Source organism: Squalius cephalus (assembly GCF_949319135.1).
Source record: "Squalius cephalus genome assembly, chromosome: 8".
NCBI lineage: Eukaryota > Metazoa > Chordata > Actinopteri > Cypriniformes > Leuciscidae > Squalius > Squalius cephalus.
In genome coordinates this window covers 37,592,299-37,612,214 of record NC_137129.1, presented here as the reverse complement: position 1 = coordinate 37,612,214, position 19,916 = coordinate 37,592,299, and the positions used below count along the sequence as shown (strand labels likewise).

Here is a 19,916-nt window from a genome sequence, read left to right as displayed (position 1 = left end):
CTAAAAATTGCTGGGTTGTTTCAACCCAACTTTGGGTCAAATACAGACAAACTCAGCCGTTGGGTTAAATTTTTCAATTACATTTTTAACCCAACGTTTGGGTTTGTCCACATTTGACCCAAAGTTGGGTTAAAACAACCCAGCATTTTTTAGAGTGTAGTCATTATTTACTCATTCTTCACACTTCTCTGATACATACATATATATAAAACATTACCACTATATATCTACCAATGTCTATTGAGCACTATATCCTCTGTGATTGTGTTCTCAGGGTCTGTTGACATCAGGTGTAGATTTTGAGTCTCTTCCCGCCGCTCTGTCTTTGCCAGCGGAGTCTGGCCTGTATCCGGTGACTCTGGTCGGAGTTCCACGCACCGCAGGCAACATCACCATCAACGGTGAGTTTTACAACACCTCTAATCAGAACTGAAGCTGAATATCCAGAGAGAAAACAATGATTTTTATCAATTGGGAATTGATTGGCTCGTGAATATGTATTCTGTTTTTTTCTTTTTGTTGTGTGTTTTTTGCTATAGTATAATGGGCAGGAAATATTATTGAGTAAATATTGAGTACATTAAGTAAATATTAAAGTAGGTAAGTGGGGTTGTTTTTGAATTCATCAGTATTCTAATGTTTCAAAATCAATGGACCAGTGAAGTAAAAAAAAAAAAAAAAAGTAAAAAAAGTAGAAATTTTTTTTTACTGAACATTTATTCTGGTTCATAATGGTATAATAATGCAGAAATCAAGTCTGCCTCAAACTGAAAAACAAGTAAAGTGTTCCTCTGCTTGAATAAACCAGCTAAATATCCTCTCATTAAAATAGGATAAACTCATTGATCCCTGTTATGGTCATTCCAGCATTTCTTAATGTCTACAAATCATGAGCGTGTTTCGGAAGACTTTAATGAGCTCTAATTGCCTCCAGATCGTTAGTGCGGTCTGTGATTATGCAAGATTTTTAAATATGATTTTGACTAATATAGTTTGTTGTGCAGGGTACCACACGTCAGTGTTCGGGGTGAGCAGTGACTGTCTTCTGGAGGGTCTGGTGGGGGTGAAGAGCAGCGGCTGTATGGTGGAGGTGGTGCCGTCACTCCCACGACTGCAGCTCTGCACGTCCTTACCGAGGTTCAGGCGCTTTTCTTCTTAAAAATATACAATAATTATAAGGCGATTTAATTATATCACATTCTCTTATGATAATATTTCAATTGCTGTAGCCTGCTTGCAAAACACGGGTTTTATAGAGATGTCACTTTGCTCAGTGCTGTCAAATATCAGAGGAAGCGTTCAGGTGGTTATTCTCAGCCTCAGACAGCATGCCCGATTGCTCATGGAAAGCCCACGGACCGCCTGATGCATATTGAACACAGAAATAAAGTTCTGGCAGGAAATCTGTTGTGATTGGCTGGCTGCTGTTGGCAGGTTTTGGGAGTCAGGATTGCAGCGGTTTTTATCAGCCCACCAGATTCATGCCGTTGATTCTTTGAAACATATAATATATTATTGATTGAAAAAGTGATCGTTTGAATAAGATACCACACTATTTCATGCTTGTAGGAATCATAATTTATATATATAATATAATTTATTTTTGTCTTTTGGCACCAGTGCCAACACCTTAAAGTGATTTTTGGGTGAACTATCCCTTTAAGAAAAGACAGGCTTGACATAGCAGTTGGGATTAGGCATTATGTAGTTCTGGTGAGAAGGAGGAAAGAGAGTAAACATGATGCGGAACAGTGTGTGTGTGTGTGTGTGTTTGAGGCGAGCAGGGGATTCTCGATTCTCAAAACCTGCAGGCAGTGTTTTTTTTAATCAACTGGTGTTTTGGGGTTTGTTGGTGGATGTATGAAGTCAGTCCTCCTCAAGTTCTTACATGTGTACAGTAGAGGATACACAGGTGGAGTTCAGTCTGTTCCTCAGAAAACTGTAGTGTTAACTTCAGAAGACTTTGAAAATAGCTACTTTTACACTGCTTTATGCTGTTTTTTTATTTTTTATTTGATGCTACATTGCTCGAATCATGTTGGGAAAATGTATTTTTCAGGCTTGTCCAGCTAATGGTCAATCATGTTCTAGTATTAATCAGCAAATGATCAACATGACAAATGGCTCTTTTAATCACTACAGACACCATATTGAGTTACGATTTCTGGATTCAACAACATTATAAAAATGTATCTTGGCACATGTTTTGGGTCTGTTTAGATTTTTACATGAGAACAATTTTACGTACTTTTATGCAGTTATTACGACGATAAACTTTCACCCTCTTTTTTCACTTCTTCTTTAATATGGCTTGTTTGAGAATATTTTGGCAGGCTGGAGACTCTGAAAGATCCCAAAGCACCCAGAGCTAATTACAGTAATTCCTTATAGACACACACACACACACACACACACACACACACACACACACACACACACACACACACACACACACACACACACACACACACACACATTATACTCCATTTGACAGGATTGTCAGTCATTTTAATCACATTTAGCTCTGCAGGAAAAGCTGCTGGAAACATATTTATTCTCAAGTACATTCCAAATATTATTCTTCAAACTTAAACGAATCAGTCTGAAATGACATTCAGAATGAAATGAAATGAAATTAGTTGATTTAGTGTGGCTCTGCTGGAATAAAGGTTTGGTCAGAGACATTATAAGGAGGAGGAGATACATAAAAATGAATGGAACAATTTGTAAGTCCAAATATGGCAGCTGAATAAATCCCCCCTTTCAGTTAAAAGTACCAGTTATCACAGTTTATTTACTCTAGAACGTGCATATGAATTAAGTTTAGCCTCCTATAACTATACAGTTTTTAAGCAAAAATACTGTACATATCACAAACAGTTTTGTAGATTTTGTCTTTTCCTGTTCAATTGAACTGAACTGTTTTTTCCTTAACTAAACTTTGTTTTAGTCTTTTTTTTATGGCATGCAAATTAATTAATTCATGGAAATTTTTTGTTGTGAATTGATGTTTCAGAAAACAAAACGTTGAGGTCTTCATTTTGATCCATCCACACTCATTTTTTCACTTTCTTTTGAGCTTCTTGAAGGGGCACTTAGAGTCAAACTTTAGTGCAAATGCTTTTTGACAAAAACTATGATTTGAAGACATAAAAAATGGATTAAAACCTTTAAATGATTGACTAAAGGTTTTTCAGACACTCTGAGTGGAACAAACAGCACGATTGAGAGGAAACTGATGGGACAGAACAGTTTTTAAATGGACCCTGCCTCAGGGTGTTCGCTCTTTTTAAAGACTTTTGATTTTTCATGCTCAAAGGTGAATCTGAATTTTTGCAGCATGCTTTTGCACATCCTCATGATCTGTTTTTTTTTCTTTCTTTTTTTTTTTCCTCATTCAACTAGAAGCGTGTGTGGCATTGCTAAATTAGAGGTGATATAAGGGGACAAGCCACATGAGAAATCACTGAGGCGAAGCCCTAATAAGGCGATTGACTCTTTTAATTGAACAGCGGCTGTAGGAAAGAAGGTTCCACCTTTCAATTAAAAGAGTCATTGAACTTATTGACATCGTCATTGGCTGGACTTTACAATAGTCCTCTAGGGTGTGGACCAACATGAAAATACATTTAGCAAGATTTTGAGCTAAAGAAGCAAATGTTTTGTTTGCTAACGTTATGGTGACGTGTAATCGAAATGTAAGCCTGGGAAATAAAACTGTTTAGAATTTATTAATTTTCTATTAAAGAAGATGAGAGCTATGCTTCATTGACTAGAAAATAGCTACCCAAATCTATCTATCTATCTATCTATCTATCTATCTATCTATCTATCTATCTATCTATCTATCTATCTATCTATCTATCTATCTATCTATCTATCTATCTATCTATCTGTCTATCTATCTATCTGTCTGTCTGTCATATCTGATCTTTATTTAAGAACATTAGAGATATAAATGCATACATCTAATTTCAATGCAATGAATATGCAAATGAATAATTGATTATAATAGCTATAATAACACCCAGTGTTTTATATTAATTTATTTGGCAGACACTTTTCTCCACAGGTGCACTCTGAGATTCTCGGTTTATTATGCAAGGCAATCAAAAGAGCTTGTCTATAGTAAAAAGTTCTTAACTTCTAAACTTTTTAAAGTTAAACTAAAATTATAATTTTTTTCACTGTTGTAAATTGCCCCTGCATTTACGTTTGTGTCTTCAGAACGTCTATGGACGTTTTTTTACATTTTGGCATTTACAATCATTTAAAAAATGAAATATAATCAAATTGTGACAATTTCATGATGCCTCACATACTTTAATAAAGAATCACAACTGAGTTGTGGTCAAAGCAATTATTTACACCCCCAATGAACATTTAATGATTTTAGTCTTTGTGTTTTTTGTCTCGGCCCAGGTCGGCTCATCTGTCTAGTGAAGACCTGTCCACTAGCGTGTCCCTGCAGCTGTTTAATGGAGAGACCCAGCAGTTGACCATCACCCTGGAGAACATCGGCACAGAGACGCTGAACACGCTGGAGCTGACGTCCAAAACTCTCAGCACTAAAGGTACACAAAACATACAGTCTAAACACCATCTCGCTCTTTATCGCGCGGTAAATGCTCCGGCGGTTTTGATACAGCGCACGTCCTGTAATGGGACGGCGGTTCAAAGGCTGCGCTTATTGTTCTGAGTTCGTAATAGAGTCTGTGCATTAGTCTGATCACTCGAGCCCATCTGAGATTCCTCGTGACTCCACTGTTTTGATGTGCTTTCTCTTTGAATAAAGACGTCTGCTTTTACGCATATTCGTCTCTGCGTCTTTGAGGATGGAAAATAAGACCACATGATGCTCTTAGTGGTATTCCACACACATGCGAACATGAAAAGCGTTGTCTTTGGACTCCATTTCTCGGTGTGTGTGTGTGGGTTCTCTAATCCCAGTCAGCTTTCAGCATCGGTGACTGAGCAGGTGGCCGATACAGACATACACACACGCACACACACTCACACTCTTTTCTTTGAAGTTGATGTGGAGCTGTCCTTTGACTGAGCCGTGTGTGTGTGTATGGATGTACTTAGCTGTACTATGATGGATTTGGCCCCAGAAAGAGCTAAATCTGAGATTGGTCCTATGAGAATATTTGTGAATGTCTTTAATTGGAAAAACGCAAATGGATAATCACCAGTAGATTAACTAGTCGGCCAACAATCATCTTGTCGATTAGTGAGGTTTATGTTGTTTTGACGTTTGTATTCAGCAAAGATGATTCAGCAAAATTAATTAAAAGTGACAGCAGAGACATTTATAATGTTACAAAAGATTTCTATTTCAAATAATTGCTGAAAGAATCCTGAAAAAAAAAGTATCACGGTTTCCACAATAATATCAACATTGATGATACAATTGTGTGTTCATCATTGATAATAAAAAGAAATGGGTTGCACTTTATTTTACAATACGTGTCGTGTACTTACGGTGTAGTGACCTAAGAAAGCACTGGTAATATAATACAATATAACTACTTGGGTTAAAGTTAGGTTTAGGGATAGGTTCAGGGTTAGTACCTAGTTATTATCCAGTTATTGCAATACTATTATAAGTACATACATAGTATAGGGAACAGGACTGTAAAATAAAGTCCTACCAAAAAAAAAAAAAAAAAAGCACCAAATATGAGCAGACTGGAGACTGGAGTAATGGCTGATTAAAAGACTGCATAAAATTCAGTATTGCATCACAGGAAAATATTACATTTTAAAATAAATTCAAATAGAAAACAGTTATTTTAGATGGTAATATTTCACAAATGACTGGTTTTACTGTATTTTTGATCAAATGAAGAGAAAGAAAGAACAAAAAAAAAAAAAAAGTTTTTTTTTTGGGACAACTTATAATGTTTAAAAAATACTCCAAAATACACTGTTTTTACATGCAAACTCCCCTGAGAAGTGCATCAATTTTGGGCTTCAACTTGAAACTTAATTATACCATGGCATCCTTATGACATAGTCAACCAGTGGTTTATGCAACCCACTGAGTTGCTTTTTTAAGCCATTTTGCACATGCCTATAATAAGATAATAATTTTGTGAGGGGTTTCCAGTGTGCTGTTTTGTTGTTGCTAGGTTGTTAGTGGTTTTAAGCATGGTGTTGTGGGTAGTTGCGAGGTGATCCACCCTCAAGTCTCCGTGATATTCTTGTCTTTAGATATGACTCTGGATCTTTCTGTAGTGTACGTCTGTGGGAGTTTTCTGCCATATTTATTGTCTGGCAGGCAAACACTGCAGAGTTACACTCCGAAGTTTAATAATTCAAGTTCAAATCAGTGACCTAAATTATGAGCAATAGTAATAGTGACGCTTGACTTGGTAAACACTACTAATAAATAAATAAATAAATAAATAAATAAATAAATAAATAAATAAAAGCACTGAAGTATGAATTACTATCACAAAATAGAAGAAATTAATCAGAGGGTGAATGCTGAAAAATATGTATTTTCCAAGGGGAATGATTTTGTGTTTGACTGTTATGTTTTATGTAAGAAGGTCTGTTAAGCTTCAGCGGCTCTATCTGATGGGACATGATTTCAGAAATAAGAAAATAATGAATGTCTTTTCACACATCTCATATTTTTTTAGGCAGCACCTTGATGTGTTTCTCTAGATTCAGGAAACGAAAAAGAGAGAAATTTGGTGTAGAAATTTAGACAGAATTTCTTAATAAATGTAGTCTAAATGATTGCATTGTCATGTTCCTACTAGTCTCAAAGAGCTGATCTTTTGACTATTGGCAGGTCTGGTCCATTTTGCTGGTTATACTGGCCAAGAATTGCCCACTTTGACAGGAAGGGTTGTTTTTAATTGCTTAAATCAGATTTGTTTGGGTCACACCTGGCAAAACACCTGCAAAACGCTCCTCTGTGGTTTGCAAGCAGCCAAGAAACTGGATTTGAACTGCATTTTGTTGGTTATTAATGCTGAAAGATATGGATTAAGTGCAGCCCGGGAGAGCTTTACTAACCCAATGGAATATTTTCATGGCACAAATTTTCAAAACATCCTTAGGGTGAGTTCACACACATTTGTTTGTATATCATCTCTTTCTTTTGGGAGTTGAAATGAGAGAGAGAGAGTGAGAGAGAGAGTGAGAGTGAGAATCTCCTGAAGGCTGCAGTGGGACTATAAATATCATGTCTAGTTTCGTACTAGCGGTTGACATGGCCAATGGAAAAGAAACCAGGAGAGAGAAAAAATATCCATGAATCGTGTTCCATTCGGATCTGGAAATGTCAAAGCGCTTGCCGTCCCTGCTGTGCATAAACCAGGATCCCCAGACTCTAACTAGCTCACCTGTCTGTTTCACAATTTGCTTTTTTTATAACTAACCATTTCTAAACTTGAGAAATACCTAATGTCTTAGGAGCCAGGTGCTTCAGTTAAATTATTAAATTATCATTACTATTCATACACATTAATATCCATACAAATAAAGAGGTACCAAACACCTCATCCTAAAATAGAATTTATATATATATATATATGTATATATATGTATATATATATATATATATATATATATATATATATATATATATATATATATATATTAATAAAGCTCATCTAAATGTAGTTAATCTTTTATTTATTTTTTATTGTTTATTTATATATATTTAGTAATACATTTAATACTGAAATGCATTGACAAAAATAGTCTAATATCATTAAAAATGTACTTTATTTTACCCTGTGTGTGTGAGTGCGTGCGTGTGTGTGTGTGTTTGCTGAATGCTAATTAACGTCTAATTTCATTGGCTTAACAACATCTTAAGGGACTCAGAGACATATTTCAATCAAAAGTAAGTTTGGTAGTGGAGGGATGAGGAACAGGAAGTGGATTTAGACAGGAAATAAGAAGCCAGAAGCAGCTGTGGTTTAATTGAAGAAGGTATTTCTGGACAACAATGATTGAATTCTCATCAGGCCACTTACTCTCTACATGCACTTACTGTAGTCTTTCTTTTGGTCTTTATTTCTTATTGTCTCTCCCTGTCTTTCTTTTTTTATCTCTCTCTTCTTCCACAAATTGCTCAAGTGAATTGTCCCCATGGCAAATGACCCTCATGTAGAAATCAAAGTGGTTCTTTATTGCGGCATGAAGCTAATGATGTTTTCTTCCTTTCCTCAACACTCACCAAACATCCACAATTATTTGATCCTGTCTGCCTTTTGGGCCGTCTCATTACAGAAAACCTCTCCAGTGGGAGCGCATAAATACTTTTCCTGTTTTTTGTTTAGTTTTTTTGTGTAACCATGGTATGGTACACCATTATTATTGTCATTTTGTTTGTCTTTACCTGCACTACAGTCGTTCACATGCTGGTGTTGAACTTAATAAAGAGGTTATTCAGTGCTGATAGATGGGAAGATGTATTTCCAGGTTTGATTTTGATTAATTGTATGTAAATATTCCCTTCATGCAGTGCAATTTTTTTTGTCTGTGTTCTAAAATTTCTAAAGTGAATGAGTAAACCAGGGTTCACCAATCTCGGTCCTGGAGGGCCGCTGTCCTGCAGAGTTTAGCTCCAACCCCAATTAAACACACCTGAACCTGCTAATCAAGGTCTCACTAGGCTACTAGAAACTTTCAAACAGGTGTGTTGGAGTTGTTTGGAGCTAAACTCTGCAGGACAGCGGCCCTCCAGGACAGAGATTGGTGAACCCTGGAGTAAACTATCCAAAGGATTCGGGCTGAATCATGAACGGATGTAAACTGAACTGCTAACTGTTTTAGGATGAATTACAAACCGATACGGACTGAATCATAAACCCATTCGGACTGAACCACCAACTGATTCTCCTTGAATCACCTTGACCGATTCAAATTAATTCACAAACTGATTCTAACCTATTTGATTACCTGTTTAACAAATTTATTGAAACAAAATTGTCTAATTGTACTAATAAGACCTCAGTAGTGCTTTCAACCATGATCTGCTTTAGACTGAACTGCTAAGCTTTTCAAAATTACCCTGATCCCATTCTGACAGGATCACAAACCGATTCAGGCTGAACTACAAACTTATTTGGACTAAACCATGAACCAATTCAGACTGAGCCACCAACTGATTCACCTTGAATCACAAATCGATTTAGACCTTCAGTATTTGCTTGCCCGTTTGACAAACTACGTAAAGCGAATCGACTCGAAAGAATGATTTGGTCACAAATCAGATTGTAAACAGCTGGCAGAAAATACCGAACTCCAGATCTGATTTCTAAGGTATTTCCAGGTAAATTGCGGTGTGAAAATGCCTTGAGTGTGTCTGTCTCTCACCTGACACGTTTATGGAGAGGATCTGTCCATGTTCTTGCTTCTTAAGAAAGGGCCACTGTGACAGAAACAGTCAGCTTCTGGACATGTCTTTACCACATTTCTTCCTTCTCACCTTCTTTCTTGTTTTCCGTCCTCTAGTGAGTCTCTACAGGTTCTTGAGCGCTCAACTGCAACCCAAGCTTGTTTTTCAGGCAGCCTAAAGGCAAAGGAACACACACACATAGTCGCTTTCCTCCATCGCTGGTAGAGCCAGAAACCGGCGTTGTAGTTGTCATTGAATATGACTGAACAGAAAGCTGAGGAATGAGATATGGGGATGGACCGCATCCTGTGCCGCCCACAGCAGTCTTTATTTATGCCACCTGATACAGAAACCTCCATACCTGTACCCATATGCCGCTATATTTCACCCCTGACAGCATGTTCCAAATGAAAAATGAGATTTCTCAGGTCTTTGTGGTGTTGGAAGAAAACATTTTCCTCCGTCTTTGTGAGGATTGCACCAGCATTTTCTTTTGTTAGTTAACTTCAGTAATTACTTTGGCTGGAGTTTTCCTCTTTCGACTGAGCCCTGGCCTCAAAACTCATAACCTGATTTAGCTTTCTACATTGTCCTGTCTTCCTACGCGCATCAAAACTGCAAAAAGGGACGCAAGCATAAATCCCACTGTCAAACTTTATTTTCTATAAGCTCAGCATGGAGTCAGTCTCTCTGGGACGGACGTTTCTGCAGTGTGATGTGATGCAGCTTGACTGAAGTTCATTCCACTCCGGTGGAGACACAAGGACGTGCACTTCACTTTTTTAGCCGTCCCCGTTATGATTGGCGTACTGTTACGCTGTCAAAACACGCACATGTGCTCACGTACGGGTCATGACCCTCTGGTACTGGTCTCGACCTGGCTTCTGTGAGCAGATCTGTGAATCACTTGCAGTTTTGACTCTTGCCCTCTCGATTATGTTCAAGTGTGTCGCTTCACTTTTGGTAGTTCCTTGTTTTCTTGCTTCATGTTGATTTTGTTTTCTTCTACTCTCTTCCTTTGGGAATGCCTCAGTGCTCAGTATGTTTGAGGCTTCATCTTAACCTTTGCTTCTTTTTCAGAGTGGAAACTTATTTTTTTCAAGCCAGGCAACAAGAATATGCACAGTAACGCTTTAGTTCAGTCAGTCAACATTAATTAATGCATTAGGTATCATTAACTAACATTTGTTTATGTATTTATTTAGGCATTTATGCATGCATGCATTTATTTATGCATTTACACTTTAATTTATTTATTGATGCATGTATATATTTATATATGTATATATTCATGCATACTTTATTTGTTACAAACATAAATTATCTAGGTTACTGTTCATTTATATTCTACTATGCATTGTTAATTCATGTTTGTTCACAATGCATCAACTTTCGTTAATTCATGCAATTTAAAAATGTTAAAATGTAATAATATATGTAGAAATTAACATTAACCAACATTAATTAATGCAAAAAAAAGGTTCATTGTTATTTTATGTTAGCTATTGCATTAACTTTAGTTAAAAAATGATCCTCCTTGATAAGTAGAATCTATCTGTGAGTACATATGAAACATTATCTTAATCAAAAGTGAATTGACTGTGAATAGAGGTCTATTTAATACTCAGAATCTCTTTGATGATAAAAATAATAAAATGCATCATGGTTTACACAAAAAAAATATTAAGCAGCATAACTGTTTTCAACATTGATAATAAAAATAAATGTTTCTTGAGCAGCAAATCATCATATTAGAATGATTTCTGAAGGATCATGTGACACTGAAGACTGTAAAGATGAGTAATGATGCAGAAAATTCAGCTTTACATCCCAGGATTAAATTACATTTTAAAATATAATATAACATTTATTTTAAATTGTGATAATATTTGACAGTATTACTGTTTTTTTAAATCAAATAAATTAAGCCTTCATGAGCATAAGAAGCTTCTTTGTGTATTTAAATTCTATTTTCAAACTCACCACACACAGTAAGGGGCAATAACTGCAATGTATTGAAAGACACCAAGAAAAAAAAAGACACCTTGCACTTGAGGATAGCACATTGTGTTATACTTCTACAGTCAAAAAAACGAAAAGGCCTTTTTTTAGCTTAAGGTTCTAAAGGGTTAAAAACCACATTTTAAATGGTAGTGCAACTCAAAACACAATACAACCCCCCCCCCCCAAACCCTTTTTTAGTTGTGTCTGTAGTCTGTACTTTATCTGCTGTTTTTCTTTTGTCATCAACCATTTCTGTATTGTTCCACATTGGGGTTTTTGTGGTATCATCCACTCTCCGATTGGACCTCATTCTGACCACCTCAAACACTCCAGACGTGACCCAGGTTGCACTACATCCCACTGGTGAAATGCTGGGTCATGATAGAGCAGTAGATCAGCAGCTCTCTGTGGGCTGAAGGAAGCTTTGAACGCCGCATGCCCCTGTAGCTCCTGCCAGCACTCTTAATTAAAACAGATTGCCTGACGCTTCAGTTAGCTTAAACACTACTACTATTCTGCCTAGCCTATACTCTGCAGCATTAAGATGCTGACTAATGTTTCAAGGATAGCTGAAGTTCTTACATTGCAGAAGAATTGTAAAATCTTTATATATTAGCACACAATCAGGACTTTCACATAACCTGGGGTTAAATGTCTTTCTCAAGAGCGCAAATAGCACATAACCTTACCAACCAAGAATGCAAATGTTGAGCTCTCTTCACATTGTGTCAAGCTTGGTATTATTGGTTCTCGCATGTCTCATCGCTAATTGTAATATGCCATGTCTCACGAATGAGAGTTTTCATTGTTGCCTAAACTAATCCTCTAACCGCTACACCGCCCCACAGTGCACAACAGAATTGGTATGAAGCTCGGTAAAGGCTTTAAAAGACTCTGGAGTGTTTCAAAAGACTCTGAAAGGATTCCAGAAAGGCCCGGGGAGCTTTTCTGTGCACTCTCCATCCATGTGCATACACAGATTTGCTTGTAAGAACTCTTGTGTGCGATGCACGCGCTGCCTTCAGGGGCTCAACCAGCATGTAGCGGTGGATGGTCCAATTAGGGCCACTAATTACCCAGCGGTACTGTAATACTGGCTTCAGAGCCACTGTTAGGAGAAAAAGCTTGCGCTGCTCTTATTGTTGTTGTGGTCTAAGAGCTTTCATAATATTAGCCGAATTGACTGAAGCCATTGAAGTCTCAGCTCAGTCAGGATATCGCTTTTGGTTCATATTCATCCGTGTTTTCTGAGGATGAAACACATTTATCATCAAATTGTGACCCCTGAGGTGTAGAGTCTTTGCTAAATGAGTTGTGTAACCTGTATTTTATGCTTCTCCGTCTAGTTCAGGCTATTTTTACCACAGCACGTAAGAATGATTGGAAGAGTGTTCTGGATCAATGACGTCCATGTTTTAAATGTCACCCCTGATATTTTTGATACCGCTTGCTTTAGTCTCGCAGACCAATAAAAGTTCTTTTACAGAGGTTTCAATTCTTAGTTTTATTATGATGACATTGTCTCTCATATCTTGGTCTAGCACTTTTTCTTTCTTTTTTTTTTTTTTTTTGGTGAGACAACTATGAAATAGAGGAAAATAATCACAAAATGTATTCGCATTTCCTGAAAGAAATACTGCTAATACAAGGCAGCAGAAGAATAATGTTAAAGTTGTTTTGTAAAATGATACATTGTGTGGTGTTGATAAATAATAAGCAATAAGCTTGCTAGAAAATACCACTCATTTTAGCCAGTTTATGTGGTGAAAAAAAAAAAGTCGTTTTTAAATATTTAATTTTATTTAATTTTATTTCATTTATAATTTTTTTAATTTATTTTTTTATTGCTTGCTAGCTAACATATTAAACGCTATATTTCTATTGCCCTGTGGCAGCACAATAACAAACCCAGTGATAAAGGATTGATCCTACACCTAATTTGAATTCTTTTGCTCTTCATTTTGAAACTAAAAGCTTCATGTCTTTGCTGGAAGTGAAAAAGAGAAAGAAACATGAAAAATCCTGCCCAACATGTCCTATTTATTTGCAAAGTCTGAACTTCCCAAGATAACTTGGAGTCAGTGGGAGATTTTCAAACATACAGAGAAGATCTTGCATATTTGTACAAGGCTTTTGGAATTCTTGGAAAGATTGTGTTGGCGTCCAGAGACTCGTGAGGTTCTGGATGGAGAGGATTTGGATTTCTGATGTCCGTGGGTGGTTTTGGATAAAGGCCAGTGATGGATGTAGAAAGAGCAGATGGCTGCATGTCTGAACTAAAGGATGGAGGCCCACGAGGAGCAGCCAAGGTCACCATGAAGGTCACCGAATCTCACACACAGACTGAGCCGTTTGGGTTTAAATTGGTGGGTGTTGGCTGCAGCACCTTTGAAACACTTTCTCTCTCTCTCTCTCTCTCTCTCTCTCTCTCTCTCTCTCTCTCTCTCTCTCTCTCTCTCTCTCTCTCTCTCTCTCTATCTATCTCTCTCACACACACACACACACACAGCGGTTGTTTTGGCTTGTCTGCAGCATGGTCTCCTGTAGCCCGCACAAGCAAACAATGAATAAAATATGAGCAGAGAGAGCTCTGATGAGACATCTGTGTACAAACACACGCACTATAGTTTCTCCCTCAGACAAAGAGCGCAGAGAGACCATTGGGCAAATGATGCATTCTTAAACTCATAATTTGCATGCTTATACTTTGCACTAGAATTTTATTATAGTTTACTAGCAATGAAAAGGTTCATACTTTTGACTGTACTCTAGGAAAATATTTTATTTCTTCTCTTTTAGGTTAATACATCTAAAAACTTGCATCTTAAAACTGTTGTGGCAACTTCAACCTTAGAATACGTTAAACAGATTTTTTTTTTTCTAGCTATTATAAGTTAACAAGGATATAGAAAGGAATTGAATTTCATGCAACTGCAAAAAGACCTTGAACGTTTAAAAACAAAATCTTGTGAAGTTAGAAAGTTTGAAGGTTTTATAGACCATGTATAGATAGATAGATAGATGGATTAAGAAATGGATTGATAGACTGATTGATGTATAGACAGATGGACATATCGGATAAACTAATAAATAAATGGATAGACAGGTAGATAGATGGTTGGTTGGATGGATGGTCAAATGGGCAAATAGATAGAAAGATGGACAAAAGTATGGATAGATAGATAGATAGATAGATAGATAGATAGATAGATAGATAGATAGATAGATAGATAGATAGATAGATAGATAGATAGAGCAAATGGACAAAAGTATGGATGGATAGATAGATAGATGGATAGATGGATGGATGGATAGTCATTCTACCTGTCTTTCTTTCTGACTCCATATGGTATTCAGTGTTGGCTTGGCTGTTTCTGTTTTTTTTTTATTTTTTATAGATGTATAATTTATGACCTTGGTAGTCACAGTCTGTTTGATATCAAGCTGTGATTGATGGATGTCAGATTACATCATCTGTCAGACATTTTTGAAGTTAGCGATGATGCTTTTCCCTTTGACAGTGACATTTGCCGTGTATAACATATGGTGCAAGATCAGGCAACGAAACTGTTGAATAACTAAGTTTGCTCAAGCCCTCACCCCAAGTATAAGTGCAATCTGATTAGACTTGATTATATATATATACTGATTATATGACTTTCATCTGATGGAGAAAAAAAATCTAGACTTAAGAGATGAAAAGGTCTGGTGGGCTCTTTTGACCACCCTAGCAACCATGTGGAACACCATAGCAACCACTCAGAACCAGTTGAGCCGCTTAGAAATTGTGTTGATGACTTTTGCACTGGCAAACCCCACTCACATTTACTTTTTTCTTTTTTTTTTTAAAGTAGTGAAGGCAATGATTTTTGGGTTTGTACAGGGGTGTATCACAAGATCCCAGGCCCTATGCATAGGCAGTCCTGATGGGTCGCCATGTTCCTCAAATCCAAAGAGGAGGAAATCTGTTGCTACACTCCCTGATGTGGCAGTTTCTGAAACTGAGGGCCATGTGTTTCACAGTGTTAAGATCTGCTTCTACTAAATCTGACAAATATAATGTTGACATGATATGTAGCTACCGATGACACTGATTAGCCTATTATTGCTAATTTTAGATATTATAGCCTATTAATTTAAAATTAAACAATTTTCAAATTAGGCTATTATGGTGTGTTGTATGCAAACAGCATTGTTAGTGTACAGTTTATTTATTTAGCCTTTACCTCAGATTACATGTATAACCAAATTATCATCTGACAGTGTATGTTCTGCTCTTTCAATGGGTTGGCTCAGTTCATTTTTAGCACTAGCGATCGTGGAGATGTTCAAGCAGTTTAGCACTATAGATTTCGTGTTCTAGTTTGTGCTCACCTTTCTTTGAAAAGAAGTCAGTTACCAATTGTTTCCCCTCATTTTGTTTTCTTTCCTTCTCCTGTCTTTCCTTTCTTTTTTGTGGCCTGATTTGGCTTTCTTTGAGAAAGACATTTCTACAGCAGAAGTTTGCGCTCCACCAGTTGCTCAACTGCAGTAACTAACATTAAAAAAATGCGTGCAGATGGACTAAACCATTTGGCGCATTAGCAAGGGGTGGGACCGTGAGACCTTAGATAGTCTTTACTTTTTCGTATACAAAATGTAGTCAGTCAATCAATTATTCAACTATTCAGCCAATACACTAATTTTACATTTCATCTGACATTCATTATGAAATTTTATTAGGAAATGAAAATATCCAGGTGAAATAAAATATATTCCAGACTTTTCAAGGGCCCTCTCTCCCCTTGGGGCCCTGGTAATCAGTACTGGTTTTACCCCAGTCCGACGCCCCTGGGTTTGTATGTAGGAGAATGAGTGCGACAGATATCGATGTTGTATGGATCACAGCACGTGAAACTGTGTCCAGCTCTCCGTGAGAATCTCATGGCTGAAGCAGTGACCTTTCTCTGTCTAACCAGGCAGACACACGTTTAGCTCAGGGGTTTAGATTTGTTCGCTGTGTGTGTGTGTGTTTGCGTGTCTCTTTTCTAGACCAGAGAGGAGTTCTTTCCGGGACAGTGGGAGATGATCAAATGAATGAGACTGTGTTGCTTTCACTTGCACTCACAGCATGACTCTGGATTTGCATGTTTTGAAGGAAATGACAGTCCTTGCAAAGAAGCAAAAATAATAATCTTGAAGTTTTAGATACTTTTTTTTAAGATAGGTAGTGGATGTTGTGGGCTCAGACCTCTTTATGTGTGTATTTCTCCTCTCCATAGAACTGTTAGAGTATTACTTAATTGCTGAAATGTTACATCTTCAAGTAATTGATATAATTTATTTAACGTGAATATTTCATTTTCATATTTTTTATAAATATTACTAGAACTAAAACATTATTATTATTTATGTATTATTATTATTATTATTAATAATACTTTTGGCATTTATTTTATTTTATTTTATTTTATTTTATTTTATTTTATTTTATTTTATTTTATTTTATTTTATTTTATTTTATTTTATTTTATTTTATTTTATTTTTTCAGGGTTACATTCTTTAAATATTTCTACAACTAAAGCACACCCACAGATCATAAGTCTAGATTTCCCACTGTCTGGTTTGCATTGTATACTCCCAACCTTAAAGACGATTAAAGTGTTAAAAAAAATAATGAAATAAATCTAGTCAAGTCACCTTTATTAATATAGCGCTTTATACTATGCAGATTGTTTGTTTCAGAGCAGATTTACAGTGAAAACAGGACACTGATGCATTTCAACTGTTGTTCTGCTGAAGTCAGTTTAGTGTTGGTTCAGTTCTGTTGTAAATATCATCAATTATTAAATTAGTTCATTTCATCTATAAAACAGTTTTGCAAATAGTACAAAACTGGATTTCTCAAAGTTTGCAAGATTGTCCTACTAAAAGAGCTTTTCAAGTGCTGCAAATGTCTATGTATTGCGTCTTTAAAACAGCCAACAAATGATGCTTTGTTTTTTGCATCTCGATAGACCCGAGTTTTATTGAGAATTTGATTCTTTCTCTTTTAAGTGCAGCTGGATTTGAAACGAGCTTCCACTGTGTGGCTGAATAAACAGTGTGATTTTAAATTGCCAGTCACAAGAAGTATAAATATTAACAGCATCATTTTTAAATGGCAAACATTGTCAGTCCAATCTGAGATTTTCACAGTCTAATCTTTAATGTATTATAAAGTTTATACTTTAGGCTGAAATTATGACGCAGCAATTGAATGAAGTCTGTGGAAGTGGTTTGGGCTGAATTAATTTCAGTGTTTGGAGAGGAAGATGAATGAGAAGAGGAGGAATTTGAATAGAGTAATTCTGATGCTGGAGGAGTGAGGCATATACAGGTCGTGTGTCGGAGAGAAGAGAGTGTTGGAGTAATAATGTTTTCTTCATGCGGATGGAGGATTATTATCATCATCATCATCATCGTCATCATCTGTGTGCCTCTCACACACTCTCCTGCTCTTTTCCTGCTGTGTTTTAGATCTGATTCTCCCTATAGTCAGAAGGATTATCAAAGTTTTACTTTAGTCTGACAGTGTAGAGGCGTGTTAATAATTTGTGAAATCAGCTTTTGTTTCATAGGGTTTCTCTTCTCCTCTCGTTCCATCTATCACTCCTAGAGGAACACTGTCTCCATAAATGTTTCAGTCCAGAACTTTATTTAAAGCCCGTCAGTTTCTTCAGATTCTGTGTTTGTGTTGGAGGCTGTTGATCGACACAAGCAGCTTTTATCATATCATATGCCATGAATTTGCATCAAATTATCTATCTATCTATCTATCTATCTATCTATCTATCTATCTATCTATCTATCTGTCTGTCTGTCTGTCTGTCTGTCTGTCTGTCTGTCTGTCTGTCTGTCTGTCTATCTATCTATCTATCTATCTATCTATCTATCTATCTATCTATCTATCTATCTATCTATCTATCTATCTATCTATCTGTCTGTCTGTCTGTCTGTCTGTCTGTCTGTCTGTCTGTCTGTCTGTCTGTCTGTCTCTCTGTCTGTCTGTCTGTCTGTCTATCTATCTCTCTGTCTGTCTGTCTATCTATCTATCTATCTATCTGTCTGTCTGTCTGTCTGTCTCTGTCTGTCTGTCTGTCTGTCTGTCTGTCTGTCTGTCTATCTATCTATCTATCTATCTGTCTGTCTGTCTGTCTGTCTGTCTGTCTGTCTGTCTGTCTGTCTGTCTGTCTGTCTGTCTATCTATCTATCTATCTATCTATCTATCTATCTATCTGTCTGTCTGTCTGTCTGTCTGTCTGTCTGTCTGTCTGTCTGTCTGTCTGTCTCTCTGTCTGTCTATCTATCTATCTATCTATCTATCTATCTATCTATCTATCTATCTGTCTGTCTGTCTGTCTGTCTGTCTGTCTGTCTGTCTGTCTGTCTGTCTGTCTGTCTGTCTATCTATCTATCTATCTATCTCTCTGTCTGTCTGTCTGTCTGTCTATCTATCTATCTATCTATCTATCTATCTATCTATCTATCTATCTGTCTGTCTGTCTGTCTGTCTGTCTGTCTGTCTGTCTGTCTGTCTGTCTATCTGTCTCTCTGTCTGTCTGTCTGTCTGTCTGTCTGTCTGTCTATCTATCTATCTATCTATCTCTCTGTCTATCTATCTATCTGTCTGTCTGTCTGTCTATCGATCGATCTATCTATCTATCTATCTATCTATCTGTCTATCTGTCTGTCTGTCTGTCTGTCTGTCTGTCTGTCTGTCTGTCTGTCTATCTATCTATCTATCTATCTATCTCTCTGTCTGTCTGTCTGTCTGTCTATCTATCTATCTATCTATCTATCTATCTATCTATCTATCTATCTATCTATCTATCTATCTATCTATCTAGACAGACTAACATTTATATGTGCACTTAAATTGTTTTTCTGCCACCAATGTCAGTTGAATAAAAATGTGCAAAGTAATTCACAAAGTTTTCCATACTGTATGTTTTCAGCTCTCAAACTTCTCAGAAATGTTCAAATCCTCCAGAAATGTGCTGGTCAGTGTCTTGTTTCTCACCTCTGTTTAACACATGAGACAGCAGAACTCTGTCTCCTAGCAACGGCTGTACCGTGGTGAATTATGGCCACTGCTCAGCTGTTTATAAAGCCGACTCGCCCGTCTACGCGCTGGTTTTAGCTTTCACTCGCACAGCATTATGAATTATTGAATATTTGCGTCCCCAACAAATTAGTGTGTAGAGCTTGAGCTGTGGGTCTCACTCCTTTTCTTCCTCTCCTTGGCTTTTGGGCTTGGGTTTTTCAACTCATTTTGAATAATTTAATTGTACACAGAGGCTATTTTCAGACTGTATATATGGAAATTAGTTTCACATTTGAAAGTCTCAACCTTTGAATATCTTTCAAAGAATACATGCCTTGGAAGCTCTCCTCTTGGCAGCTTGGGGAACATAAAGTAAGCGTGACTGTTTTTTCTGTTTGGTGACTCACAGAAATTGGGAGATAAACATAATAAATGGTTGAAAAAGATCCCCGTAAATCATGTAAAGCTAGCCAATCTCA

At 36.8% G+C, this 19,916-nt stretch overlaps 1 protein-coding gene across 1 annotated transcript in view; it reads left to right on the top strand.

The window, feature by feature from the left end:
* trappc9 (trafficking protein particle complex subunit 9) overlaps positions 1 to 19,916 on the top strand; it is a 215,446-nt gene that overhangs the window by 66,584 nt on the left and 128,946 nt on the right. The window contains exons 13-15 of the mRNA XM_079879309.1: positions 275 to 401; positions 1,005 to 1,137; positions 4,423 to 4,574. Coding sequence (XP_079735435.1) covers positions 275 to 401; positions 1,005 to 1,137; positions 4,423 to 4,574 — 412 coding nt within the window. The remainder of the gene's footprint in view (positions 1 to 274; positions 402 to 1,004; positions 1,138 to 4,422; positions 4,575 to 19,916) is intronic.